This window comes from Salvia miltiorrhiza, chromosome 5, assembly GCF_028751815.1.
Source record: "Salvia miltiorrhiza cultivar Shanhuang (shh) chromosome 5, IMPLAD_Smil_shh, whole genome shotgun sequence".
NCBI lineage: Eukaryota > Viridiplantae > Streptophyta > Magnoliopsida > Lamiales > Lamiaceae > Salvia > Salvia miltiorrhiza.
In genome coordinates this window covers 25431219-25444828 of record NC_080391.1, presented here as the reverse complement: position 1 = coordinate 25444828, position 13610 = coordinate 25431219, and the positions used below count along the sequence as shown (strand labels likewise).

Below are 13610 nucleotides of genomic sequence, written 5' to 3'. Positions count from 1 at the left end.
GTCGAATCCACAGGGAACTGAGCAGTAACTTCTCCTGCAAAGGTGTCACTAGAAAAGGTTTGTATTCTGCAGTGTTCTGACCAAAACGTGGTTACGGGCAGAACGGGTATCCAACCTAAACTGAAATAACAAAGATAGATAAATCAAATAACAAAACAATTCTGACTTGGGTTTGAATCACTAAACATGAACTAGACACTCGATCATTGGTGCAAAGATTAATCACTATATTCGCATACCAGTGGTTATAGGCAAAAGGATTGTTGTGCCCCTATTGTCACTTGTCACGCACACAAAAACCCCTTGCCCAATCTATCCTTTCAGTTTATGATCCCTTAGAAGGGTCAGCTAATGGAAATCAACTACCCCGGGCAACATCCACGCTCTCTGCGATGGTCTATCGCTAGTTGTGCTTTGCCCAGAATGCTTTAAGATCTAGATAGACCCACTTGACTCTTACGCCGATATTTCACAGCAGTCACGGCTCCAACACCAGTTGTACTATTTTGGAGGTCGATGGCAACTCGCCTTATGCCCAAAGTATTACTTGTGGTCAGAACTCCCTAGTTAACTAGTGACCAATTAATTAACCAAGTTGTTTCAACCTTTTTGGAATCAAACCTAGTGTATCGGGAATATGCTCATACAGTTATTATGCCCAAATTAGACCTCTCGAGTTTATTCATTCATGCCTAGATCATCTTCCCCAAATCAGAATATAAACTTAGCCAAACATAAAGTAAATAACACAAGCAAAAGATATAAAGGAAAACATAAAGTAAAAACTGAAATAGAAACTTACTGAAGACAGAAGGGTACTTACGGCCAAAAATGCCGCAGAAAACATGAACAGAAAATTAAACAGCTATACCCATAAGGGGCGACTACTCCTACCTAACTATGGAAAGTAAAACTACAGCAACGGTCTCTCAAAATTCGTGCTCCCTCTCTCTTCTCTCCTGCGCTCTCCCGAATGGTTCACAGCTATGTGGTATTTATAGGCATGAGTTAGGGCTACTCAGGCTGGGCCCAAAAGGAGTGGGCTGGAATTAGGGCTCCTTCTGCCCGAGATTGTATCCTGATCTGGAGGCTGATTTGTTCTTATCCAAACCTCAAGAGATAAGGTTTTGGATATCTTTCCTTATCTACATCCTCTGCACTCTTCTTCTCTGCCCCGTCTGTACCTTCTGCCCAGCTGATTCCGCTGCTCGGTTGACTCCTCTGTTCGGAGGATCCCTCTGGTCGAAGCTGACTCCTCTGAAGCTTGACTTTTCTGCCCTGGCCGACTCCTCTGCCCTGGCAGACTCCTCTGCCCTGGCACCTTGATTCCTCTGGCAGCTTGACTTCTCTGCCCTGGCCGACTCCTCTGCCCTGGCAGACTCCTCTGCCCTGGCACCTTGATTCCTCTGGCAGCTTGCCTTCTCTGCCCTGGCCGACTCCTCTGCCCTGGCAGACTCCTCTGCCCTGGCACCTTGATTTCTCTGGCAGCTTGACTTCTCTGCCCTGGCCGACTCCTCTGCCCTGGCAGACTCCTCTGCCCTGGCACCGGCATTATGCCTTAAAAGCACCTTCTGCCCAAAGAACGGGCCTGCCCTGGAACAACGCCCTCCCAGGCGACTGACTCTAGCAAAACAAAGGAAAAAGACTCTATCTAGACCTAAAACAGAAACGAAAAACGAGCACAAACATGGGCTCATCACTATCCTACCCTAACAGAGTCCGCTTCGAAAATATATGTGCAAATCTGCTATTATTTATTAAAGTATATATATATATATATATATATATATATATATATGTATGTATATATAATATTGAGGTAACGAATTTGGGCTTACAAAATAATTCTTGCAGCTAACTTTCTTATAAAATCCTAAAATAAAGAAGAAAAATTATATTGGCCCAAATGTATTTATATATATATAATTTACTACAAAAAATTCTAAAACCCGATATAGAGATATTTCTATTTGATTTTTAATTAGGGCGCAACTACAGATTCCTTCAAGTCCAAGATCATAGAATCAAGCATGACAAAAATCATATTTTAAATCACCATAAATAAATAATTTATCACATGTAAAAAAAAGCGGGGCGTTACAGATTATACATCTAACTTATAATAGTTACATCATATATAATAGCATAGTTATAATATTAGTATTATATTATAAATAATATTACGTCTAACTTATAAATTATATGTAACTTATAACATCTATATAATTTACTATTTATTACACGAATGCATACAAGTATGCGAATATAATATCATCAAATGATATAAAAGTGAATAAAATATAATATAGTATGTAAGTTATATAATTTAATATAACTGAATTATTTATATGGATATCATAACACAGTTACAAACTTACAATATAATATTCTATATTATATAACTAAGATTATTGTACAGTTATAATATTCTGTCTTGAAGTCTTTGATTTCATTTAGTATGTCTTCTATTTTTTTTGATGAACTAAATATATTATATTCTCTAAAGTTTAGAATTTTCTTTTTCTATATATAAAATATAATAAAAATTACACCAGATGGGTGTTAATTTACATTGATATCATTAATAATAAATGTATTACTTTTTGTTTATTTGTGATATATTTTAATTATTATGTCATTATTATATTTGTTAAATATTATTCATTATCTAAACATGTTTTAAATAAATAAGTTATCAATTTTTTACTGTATTGAATTTTATCGATTTCGGTAATACCGATTATTTTGGTATACCGTTAAAGTGCGGTATACCGTGAAAGTACGGTATACCGAAATTCGGTAAGGTATACCGAAATAAAGGTACGGTAAAGGTTTTGTATATTCTTCATACCGTACTTAAGGTATACCGTAGGTAAAGGTAAGGTAAATGTATGAATTTTCTCCATACCGGAGGTAAAGGTAAGGTATAAGGTATGATCGATTTAATAAGGTATACCGTACCGTACCACTCCTAGTAATTTCATCAAAAAAAAAAAAAAAACACCATTAAAACATTACACTCGTACATTGAAAAGTCATGAAATCACCAATTAAAGAAAAAGAGAAGAAGTTAATATAGTGATCACTTATTGCAAGTATTGTAGATTAATTAGTAGAGACAAAAGGAGTTTGACATGACCTCGATATGGTTGAATTCGAAGTAGTGAGACAGTCTTGACAATGAATCGAAGTATGGAGACCATAACACCTGATATGAGAATTTTTTTTAAAATATAGTTTTTTTCGTCCACGAAAATAAGTCATAATTTATTATTTTCATTCATTCACATAAACATATTTTAACAATTTTTTTGTCATTCATAGACCCACCACTTTTTAATCTGTGAGTCATTTCTTTCATTAACTTTTTCTATTTTTTTAAATTTGCGGGCCATTTATCTACTCTCTAAATAAATAATGAAGTTTTCTTAAAATTCATGCCGCATTCCCTTATGACCTACTTTCGTGGACGAAAGAGTATTTTTGAGCATGAAAAACTGATGACATTTTTTCAATTAATTCTAACTATGAAATAAACTCATTACAAACGATCTAATGCCATTCAAGTAAATAAAAGGTTGATGAGGAGGGGAGAAAGTTAACTAAATCGCTTAGTCCATCTTTTCTAGTTAGCACAATATGCAAAAATAAAATAATTTCCTCTGTGATGACCAAACAAACAAAAACAAAAATAAAGAACATTAGTGAGTATAATGTTAAGAACGTTTTCAATTTATGAGTAACTGCCTAATATTCATAGGCCAAATATCGATAGCGCTGCCGTGCATAAGTCGCTTTGCTATAATGGAATTGGCCGCGTCAGTTGGGTGATAAGGGTCCCAAAAAACGTATTTTGATCGATCCTCACAAACTTTGGAGGTGGGCCCACATGGAATTAGCCCTCCAAATCTACCCATACTATGGCAACACGCTGAATTTGAATTCTCAAATCCTGTAAAATTAATCACATATTTAGATACATAAATTTTATTTATTCCAAAAAGTAAAATATAAAATCTTGTTAGCGTTGTCTATGTTATCTCCGGGGACCGAGGCATCCTTGCTAGGGTTATTGGATCGGATTGCATGCTTATTTCATGTCGATAGAATTGTAGAATAATATACTCCATCCGTCTACGAAATGTTGTCCTAAGAAAGATAGAAATGAGTTTTAAAAAAAATTGTATTGTTTATTTATTGAGTGGAGAAAAAGATCCACAAATGAAGAAAAGTGAAAAAAGTTAATTAAGTTAGTGAGTGAAGAATGAGACTCATATGTTAGTGAGTGAAGAAAATGACCCACAAATTATTACTAAAAATATATTATGACAACTTTTTGTGGACGAATCAAAATAGTAAATTAGGACAATATTTCATATACGGGGGAGTAATATATATCGACAGAATATCCACGGTGTGTTTATTATTTTATTTTACTTTGTATTTTTGTTGTGGATGGATACATAACGCAATCTAAAATCTCAATCACAAGGATAATATGGAACGTTTTTAACATTTTCACATGTTAAAAGGCCCCACTTTTACAAGTCAAATTATACAATATAATTATTAGAACATACTCCTTCCGTCCCACGAATTTTAATACATTTTCAAATAAAGTATAATAATTAGTCCAAAAAAAAGGGGTTTTAATTACATTCACATTTGCTACTTTATCACTTTATTACATTCTATCTCCTACTTTATCACTTTTATACTTTATTACTTACACACTTAAAACACTAATTTACAATTTCTTAATTCTCGTGCTGAAACCAAACGTGTCAAAATTGGTGGGACGGGGGAATACATATTATGAGTCTAATTTTTTTTTATTGTTTAAAAAAATGAACATATATATTGTGAGATGTACGTACCGTATGACGTATAATTCCGGATAATATCGTGGACGATATGGTAGACATCTGCATAAATAAAGTTGGATCCATCAAGATTTGTGTTAAGTTGTTGCACAAGACTCCTGAGTTGGGCATTGAACAGTTGTGCAAGTTGATTGGGGAAATCAACACATTCATTTCCTGCAGATGGATTCATCTCTCTCTGAAATGGGATGCACCCAATTGGCCCCACATTTGCCACGATAATATTTTTTGCACCCATGCTTTTAAGTCTCTGAAAAAAACTTAGATTATAGTCACTTCATTTGAAAATCTCATATTTTTGTAAGAAAATACACTGATAACTTAGTTTTCAAAATTAGGTTTCTTTTAGATAAAGTTTTATTTAGAAAATTCTATTCAGAACCACATTTTCTGTGAGAACGTGAGAATCATTATAATTAATGCATCTATTATAAAAATTAATGTATTTGTTGTAAAAATTACTGCGTTTAGGAAAAAAAAAATCTCTCCCTTGAGAATTCAAACTCAGGTGCTATTAATGCATCTGCTGTAAAAATTATTATACTTAAAAGAAAAAAAATCTCTCCGTTCAAGATTCGAACTCAAGTGTTGTATTCATCTATTAAGATAATGCATTATTGTAAATTTTGATGATCGACTAACTCTTGAAATTTTATTAATATTTTACTTTGACAATTTTAGCGTGTAAATTCTAAATGATTCCTCCGAAAGTTCAATGAAATAAAAGTAAATGTTCGAAAGCTCTTTGGAACAAAATCTGTTACTCCTTCATGACCCAAAAATGTGCGTGTGTGTATTTTTTTTCTTTTCTTAATTCCCAACTTCTTTTTATAATATAAATATCAAACCCATATTCTAATATACACATGTATAGCACGATACATAGACTAATATAAATGATCTTCAAATATTCAAGGCCTGAGGTCCTTGATTGGTGGTGTGGTATTTAATTTTTTTATTTACTTATATACCTTATCAAAAAAAGAAGATAACACACCTTTGAAAAATTGTGAGAAAAGAATCTTACCATAAGTTGAGTTCTGAATCTTGAAATCATGGCTGCCACGAATGATTGAGGTGAAACGAGATGTTGTTCAACTTTTGAGATAACTGGCGTCAGGTAATTGTTGATGAAATCGTTCGATCCGATTGCTATTGAAAAAAGTGCATTTTGGAAGAGGTTTGTTGCTGCATCTTCACCAATTGTTGAGATTATTGCCTGCCTTGTGTTTGCGAAATTGTCAAGCTGAGCATCCAAATTTAGTCTCCCACCCTGTCCAAAATATGTACTTTTCAAGACCGATTTAAATAAGCCAATCCCATACAATTTTTAGGCCATCTATATAATATAACCAAAAATAGGATCACAAAACTCATCAACTAATTAAACAAGTTTTCAAGCGATTGAGTGGCATGACTAAGCTATTCGGCAACTTAGGACATTTTGCCAATATGATTTAGGATACCACAACCATTAAAAAAAGTAGAAATTTTAAGACATTCTAGTATATAAATTTTAAGAAACTGAGTCGACTTTGAGCCTAGTTGATGGAATAGTCGATATAATGTTATAACCTTCTAGACTAATGCATCGGATCCCATCAGAACTCCGAAGTTAAAACGTATTAGCGAGAATAGTACTAGAATGGGTGGCCCCTTTAAGAATTTGTTTGGATAATAAAAAATAAAAAAAAAATATTATTCCCTTCGTCCATCAAAAATTTGCCACATTATGGACCGCACAAGTTTTAATACAATGTTAATGGAGTCCACACAAGTTTTAATACAATGTTAATGGAGTTGTTAGTGGAGTAAGGGTTCACTTTATATATAAGTGGAGTTATGTGGATCATCTTACTATAAATGAAAGTGGTAAATCTTTTATGGGCGGATCGAAAATGAAATTGTGTCAGTTTTTGTGTGGACAGAGGGAGTATAACCTTTTAGCTAGGTACATGGGTGCGACTATGGGGGATTTTAGCGACAACTTACGAAGATTTTGCCAGTGTGATTAAAGATGCCGCCGCCGCCGGAAGCGTAGTTGACGCCTTGTAAAATTGCTGCTCCTTCTGTAGTTGGTGCCAAATATGGAGGAGTGAAGCCACTAAGACCTATTTCTTGTCCTGTTTGATGCATAAATTAAGAGATTGTAATAGAATGAGGATATATGAATGTCGAAAACTTGCCTAAAATGTCGACTATGGTTCTGCCGTTGGTGTATCTGCCTGTGGGCATGCCAAAATCGATCCCATTTGGGGCAAAATCTGCTTTAGATAGAGAAGCAATGTAGTTGTTGTTGCCAGCATCAACTAGAGAATCTCCAAAAATGAAATTGGCTGGTGCCGCTGCGGAAGAACATAACCTTAACTCAACAATAAACATTAGTATTACAATCAAGAATTGGGACAAAGCATAGATTGGTTTTTGTAATAGATTTCCCATTAAAGAAATATTGGAATGAGGGTTTCCAAATTCCACTTATGGAGAATATATATTAATAACATAAACAAAGTTTTGTCCTCTCTCACTCTCTTATTATATACATACTGCATGAGCTAAGGGATCGGGTTGATTTCATTCATTGCTGAGCTGAGTCGTGAGAATTTGGATTCAAAAATTTCACCTCGAGTTTCTGTATTTTTGATGTCTTGTTTATTTCGTCACAGAGTAGATACTAGCTAGCTAGACTTGCATCGGTAAAATAAGATATTAAAATTAAAAGGATGGTTGTTAATTTTCTAGGGAGGAAGAAATTTCATTCTAACCAAAACCAAATGTCAACCATAGCGATGTTTCGGAGCCACTCATCGAGAAAACCTTAGGTCCATGACCAATCAACACCGTCAAAAATTGCGTAGAGAATTAATTTTTTTTTTGAAAATATAGTTTGTCAATCGATCTAAATTCTGATTCATCACTAATACAATATATATCATAAATTAGTTGTGAATACTTTAACTAATAAAAATCGAGTTGAATCAGTATATGAGTATATCTCTAGTTATAAATTAAATTCGATGGATCACAGCTTTGAATGTGATAACAAGATTTAATAGTCATTTGTGCAGAAACGGTCCAATAGTATAATTATTGTAGTTTCAAGAAATTATATATAAGTATAATATAATATAAATAACTAATATATAATTCGTGACTTTTTTTTTTATATTTTTTCTTAGGGTTATTGCTTTCAACTGCCAATACACCTAACAACTCACATTTTTCAGAAAAAGAGAAAATGAGATGGCATGTGAAAATTAATGTAGTCACTTCAAATCGCAATAGTATCATTTAATTAGAGGGAAATTGACCAACCTAAAATAGGGGTATGGGCACATATAACGAGATATTGAGTATTTACCCACCGTCATACATAATTTTGTTTCAACTTTTTTTTTCTTTTGATTTATATATACTCAATATGTTATCTCCATTTTAACTTAATTTGTACTCATTATAAACATAGTATACATTGTGACCAAAATACTCTTCTATTGCATAACAATGTAAAATTCACCATTACATACTATTTTAATTTACATGAATTCGCAAAATTATATAATAGTCTCAAAAAATATGTAATTAACCATGTATTTTATACTGTTGTACACTTTTTCACAATTATACAACTTTTACACTGTTAGATACTTTTGTGAAAAAATGTGTTACAATGTAAAATACAGTGTTACACGATTTTCGCAACTATTACATGATTTGTAATAGTGTAAAACTATTACTACATACTACTATTTTTGCAAAAGTGAGTAATAATCATATTTTTTTAATTATTTTTAATTATTAAGGATGTACTGATACATTTACACCAAACAAATTAGTATTTTTAATTTTTTATTCAAAGATAAAAAATCTTTTTGCAATATGTCCATTGTCTCTTATACTATTTAAAAGATTCAAAATTATATATTGGGTTGAACTCTCCTCATTCTTGCAGCAAAGGATGGCTATGAGCTTCTAGTGGCAGTTTATAGAAGATCATGATCACAAAGAATGAAAAGGTTCGACCGAAAGACTATTCAAAGGCCAATAGCCAAGATCTAAGTCCACAAATGCAAAGGCTAGGGACCAGGAGATTAGTGCCAGGAGCACGGGGCACGTGGCACGGGGTCGGGGTCGGACGGGCGGCGTCGGCGCGTGTAGGCTTTGCAACCCATTACTTGTTCATACAATTATTACATATACTGATGTAATAACTTATTATGTTAATTAATCAATGTGGGATAAACATTAACTTATCTTTAATGCTTATCACTTTTCCTACAACTCCATATTTCCGTTGATGCGTTGTTATGTGAGGGATTGATGACTCTTGGTTAATGCGTTTTTATTTCCGTTTGAGCATATGTGATATATTGATGCTTATTGGTTTAATGCTTTATGTTGGAAAATCAAGAATTGAGATTCTGAGATTGTATTTTCAGTTTGAGCATATGTTGAATTGTTGATTGATTGGATATGTTGAGCATATGTGACGACTCTTGTATTATTATTATTATTATTATTATTATTATTATTATTATTATTATTATTATTATTATTATTATTATTATTATTATTATTATTATTATTATTATTATTATTATTATTGATGTGAACGGACAAAATCAAATTCGTGTTGTAATCATATCGTGTCGTTATCGTATCATGTCAACACGATTCAAATCGTGTTGTTATCGGGTTCGTGCCGTGTTTGAGTTTGAGTAAATAGTGTCGGGTTCGTATTCGTGTCGAGCAATTCCTTAACAGCTCGTGTTCAGGTTTGACCTTATCAGGTCGTGTCGATATCAGGTCGATCCGATAACGATCCGACCCGCACGATTTGCCAACCCTAATTAGAATGAACGAACTTGAGTGAATTTCTGCATCTAATATCATATTCAAATTCAAGCCTGAGTACTTAGGTCATGTTCAACTAAACTCGACTCATTGCAAATCAAAGTATCTGAAACATTGTATTCAAACTTAATTTACAAGTTCAAACGGTACAATATTCAACTCGATGTGATTAATTTACGGGTAATTACAAACACAATCTTAAATTTTCTCATTACAACCCCTTCCATAAAAAATTATAATTTCTACTAATTTACCCTTATAGCCCATATTTTAATTTTCTAAAAATTAATATGTTTATCCAAATAAATTTGAAAGAAAAATACGTATAACCTACTCATGAAAATTAGTAGATAGATCACTCATAACCCTTGTTTTGAATATAATGAAAAAGTGGATTTATATAAATCCAAATTCAAAAATTTAAGAGCTGATTCTTGCAGCAGAGAATGAAGAAGCACAAATAATCATGATGTAAATTTTATAGTCCAATCAATTTATGGAATTTGAATACATGGAGTGTGATCAATGGATGAATTTCTCAATAAATTTTTCGTTGTACACGGAAATAAACAATTTACTCCAAGTACAACAATTAAGGCTTTGCAAATTCATATAACCCGTAAATATGGCCTTCGCGGCAGCATCATTTGCGGCGGCGTAAGCTTGCACGTTCAAGTAATCACGATGTCTTTGTCTTGCGTTGATGTTTTTCTCTATGTTTCACCCTAATGTTTCGGTTATTTTATCCGTTATTTTTACTAGATTCATAAATAAATTTATTTAGAAAAATTTATTGGTGTGGGGTAAATAAGTGCAATTATAATTATATTTATTAGTTTTTCTAAGTAAGAGGCTATAGTGAGAAAATTGAGAGCTGTGTTTGAAATCACTTTTGATTTAGGGTCTTGTGCCTCATTAAGCCCATAGGCCATAAGACTAATGTTCGGGCCTCCCAATTATTTTGAAACTAGCCCAACTTTACAATAGTAGCCTATAGATTTGAGGGAAAAGACCCGAAAAGATGAGGAAAACGTACAACTACTACAATATAGCTTGAAGAAGAAAAATAATACTTAAATTCAATTTCTCCCGAGCAAAGAGACCTAAAAAATATATAAATAGTCTTTAGTTAGTTTCAACGGCGTGATATAATTAATGGAGCAAAGATCTTGAAATTGAAAGACCATAATTTGAATTCCATCAATACATTTTATGTTATAGTATTATCTTGTGTATCAATTGCATGCACGGTAACAAATAACAATGCATGTATATAGAAAAGAATAGAAATAAAAAAGAGCGAGTATGTGAAATTGGTAGGAATGCCATAATTTTCCAAATATAAGTAATAGTATAGTAGAAACCTATAATTGGTACAAAGTCATAATCGATAGAGAATTTCCCCTGAATCATCAATTCAACCGATTACAACTCCTCCTAATCACACCTTGTTTTCCTGTAAGAACATTAGAAGAAGAAAGCTTAACAAAAGCCGATGAAAAGGCTCGATAAAATGCATTGTGATCACTAGCAAACTTCTCAACAAATGGCCTAGTTCTTGAATCCAAAGGCATTGCAGCATCAATCTTGAGCACTCCTCGACCTCTCATTGTGTTCACAAAGTACTCGTTGTCGAATAGTACAGGTGTCAAATCATTCGTGACGAACTTCACTTTTGAAGCCGAGGCATCCTGATCGGCAGGACACCTCAACTTCAATGCATTTACAAATCCGGCATGCATTGCATTGCCGGACTTGTATAAACGGCTTCTAAGGCTGAAACAATGTGTGATTCCAAGGGTATGAGCCCCTGCCGTCAAAGTGAATTGTCAGAATTACCCTTTATATTTATATTTTAGCACCCACAATTAGGTGTGAGCAAAATAATCGAATCGATCTAAACCGAAATATTAAATTATGGTTCGCTTTGGTTTGATTTTTCGGTTTGGTTTGGTTTTAATTTTAAAAGAATTTGATTTTTCAGTTCGATTTGATTCTATAAAACCGAACAAACCGAAAATCAAATTATATTTATAATATATATATATATATATATATTGATATATGGTTTTGATATTAAAATATGTACACACACACACACACACACACACACACACACACACACATATATATATATATATATATATATATATATATATATATATATATATGGGAGGGCTAGAATAAAAACACTCTTAAGTGTATAAAATATAAATGATTTTCAGCCCTTAGATCATCAAGATCTACGGTTGATTCGTAACCCTTTTGGATGAATTCGTGGTCCTGGGTTCGAATCCCAAAGGTAGCAAAAATTTATTTTTCACAATTCGTAACCATGTTGGATGAATTCGTAACCCTGTTGGATAAAATTCGTACATTAAAAAACGTTTATATTTATATTTTAAGAATGTTTTTACTGTAGCCCTCTCCTATATATATATATATATATATATATATATATATTTGATATTAAATACTCCTTTCGTCTATGAAAAAACTTTCTAGGAGGGAGTGATACGGATTTTAAGAAAAAAAAAGTTGTTAAGTCTATTGAGAATAGTGAAAAGGTGAAAAATAAGGGTAAATGAGATATTCATAAATGGTGAGGTATAGTCCAAAAATATGTAGGAAGTTCTTTTGTGGACGTTCCAAAAAAAAAGTAGGGAGTTATTTTGTTGACGAAGGGAGTACAATTTAATTTTACTTTTTTCTATTTTTCATTTTTTTTCTTCTGTTTTTCAATTTTTTTTGGACTATTTCGTCTTTTCGATTTGGTTCGATTTTATTTCTAAAAATTTCGATTATTTGGTTCGGTTCTTTTTTCAAACCAAATAGTATAAATTTGGTTTGATTTTAGACAAAATCAAACCGAAAACTGAATCCAAACCCCTACCTACAATAGAAAATGTGTGTGGGTTTCTTTCTGTTTTTTAATTTTTTTTTTTTTAATTCTGAGGGCAGAAATGTTTTGGCCTCTGACGATTATTAGCATGGGAGTGGCATACCCAAAATGGCGACCGTCTCTTCGAGTGTGATGCTTTTGTTGGAGAAGAGGTGGAGCGCGGCGTCGAGCCCAATATCGGCTGACGGCAGCGAAGAATCGGTGAGGCTGCGGCTTGGACGGCGGCGAGAATCCTTGCGGCCCAAAGGGACAGCGATTGTGGGCCCTCCAGAGAGCTCAACGGCGTCCCGTGCGGCGAGGACTAGCACGTCAGCACATGATGTTATAACCGGGTACACGATCGAGATATTACAAAATATTTATTTTGAGAAATTACAACTCAAAATAATTGAAAATATTACAAAGTAAATAATTTGAGAAATTACAACTCAAATAATTCGATACAACTGAAATACACTGTATAAATAAATTATACGTATAAACAAAGTCGAGTCGAGATAAATCTCTTCCCGCAAGAAGATTATCGCCCCGGTAGTGCTCTTCGGTTTGGCGTATCTTCCCCAAAGGTAAAACGACTACGTCTCGTCGGATGTAGCACCACAATCCGGCGAGCTCCGGCGAACTAAAAAGGATCAAGAACTGAGCACAAGTGTTTGCAGTGAGAGTTGTTTGTAAATGGCAGAATGCAGGATTTTTTGTGGTGTTCTTCTGCATGCTCTCCATAGGCCTATTTATAGGCATGTGGTGAGTATGAATTCAATTCATTGAATTCAACTCCGGTGGCTGGAAGCTGTAAACGTTGAAGAGGTGGCCGGTGGGCGCAGCTATTGAAGAAAACTTAGCTGCAAAATTGAATACGCATGCAGAAGTCGTAACTTGCGTTCTTCTGCTGCTGCTTCTTATTTCTGCTGCTGCATGCTGATGTGGGCTGGGCAGTTGGGCTTGGGAATTAAATTCTGTTGGGCCAAGAA

At 33.6% G+C, this 13610-nt stretch overlaps 2 protein-coding genes and 1 long non-coding RNA gene across 3 annotated transcripts; 1 reads left to right on the top strand and 2 right to left on the bottom strand.

Moving 5' to 3' along the window:
* Nucleotides 1-3517: 3517 nt before the first annotated feature.
* On the bottom strand, nucleotides 3518-7325 carry LOC131024246 (GDSL esterase/lipase At4g16230-like). The gene is made up of 5 exons (XM_057953765.1): nucleotides 7070-7325; nucleotides 6876-7006; nucleotides 5911-6156; nucleotides 4878-5133; nucleotides 3518-3952 (listed from the first exon to the last, which is right to left on the bottom strand). Exons 1-5 carry the CDS (start codon nucleotides 7323-7325, stop codon nucleotides 3729-3731), a joined length of 1113 nt encoding a protein of 370 aa, XP_057809748.1. The 3' UTR covers nucleotides 3518-3728.
* On the top strand, nucleotides 5687-7075 carry LOC131024247 (uncharacterized). Its single transcript, XR_009101705.1, has 2 exons — nucleotides 5687-6003; nucleotides 6812-7075. It is a non-coding gene; the product is annotated as an uncharacterized LOC131024247 (long non-coding RNA).
* Nucleotides 7326-11045: 3720 nt separating the features above from the next.
* LOC131024245 (peroxidase 29-like) lies at nucleotides 11046-12953 on the bottom strand. The gene is made up of 2 exons (XM_057953764.1): nucleotides 12743-12953; nucleotides 11046-11547 (listed from the first exon to the last, which is right to left on the bottom strand). The coding sequence occupies exon 2, from the start codon at nucleotides 11477-11479 to the stop codon at nucleotides 11150-11152; it is 330 nt and encodes a 109-aa protein (XP_057809747.1). The 5' UTR covers nucleotides 11480-11547; nucleotides 12743-12953; the 3' UTR covers nucleotides 11046-11149.
* Nucleotides 12954-13610: the final 657 nt, after the last annotated feature.

What these genes read in the sequence shown, in the direction of transcription:
- LOC131024246 (XM_057953765.1), bottom strand. Translation starts at nt 7,325, where the DNA reads ATGGGAAATCTATTACAAAAACCAATCTATGCTTTGTCCCAATTCTTG. An exon ending in AACCATAGTCGACATTTTAG is followed by an intron (nt 7,007 to 7,069) that starts GCAAGTTTTCGA and finishes TGCATCAAACAG; the next exon opens with GACAAGAAATAGGTCTTAGT. An exon ending in ATCACACTGGCAAAATCTTC is followed by an intron (nt 6,157 to 6,875) that starts GTAAGTTGTCGC and finishes TATTTTGGACAG; the next exon opens with GGTGGGAGACTAAATTTGGA.
- LOC131024245 (XM_057953764.1), bottom strand. Translation starts at nt 11,479, where the DNA reads ATGCATGCCGGATTTGTAAATGCATTGAAGTTGAGGTGTCCTGCCGAT.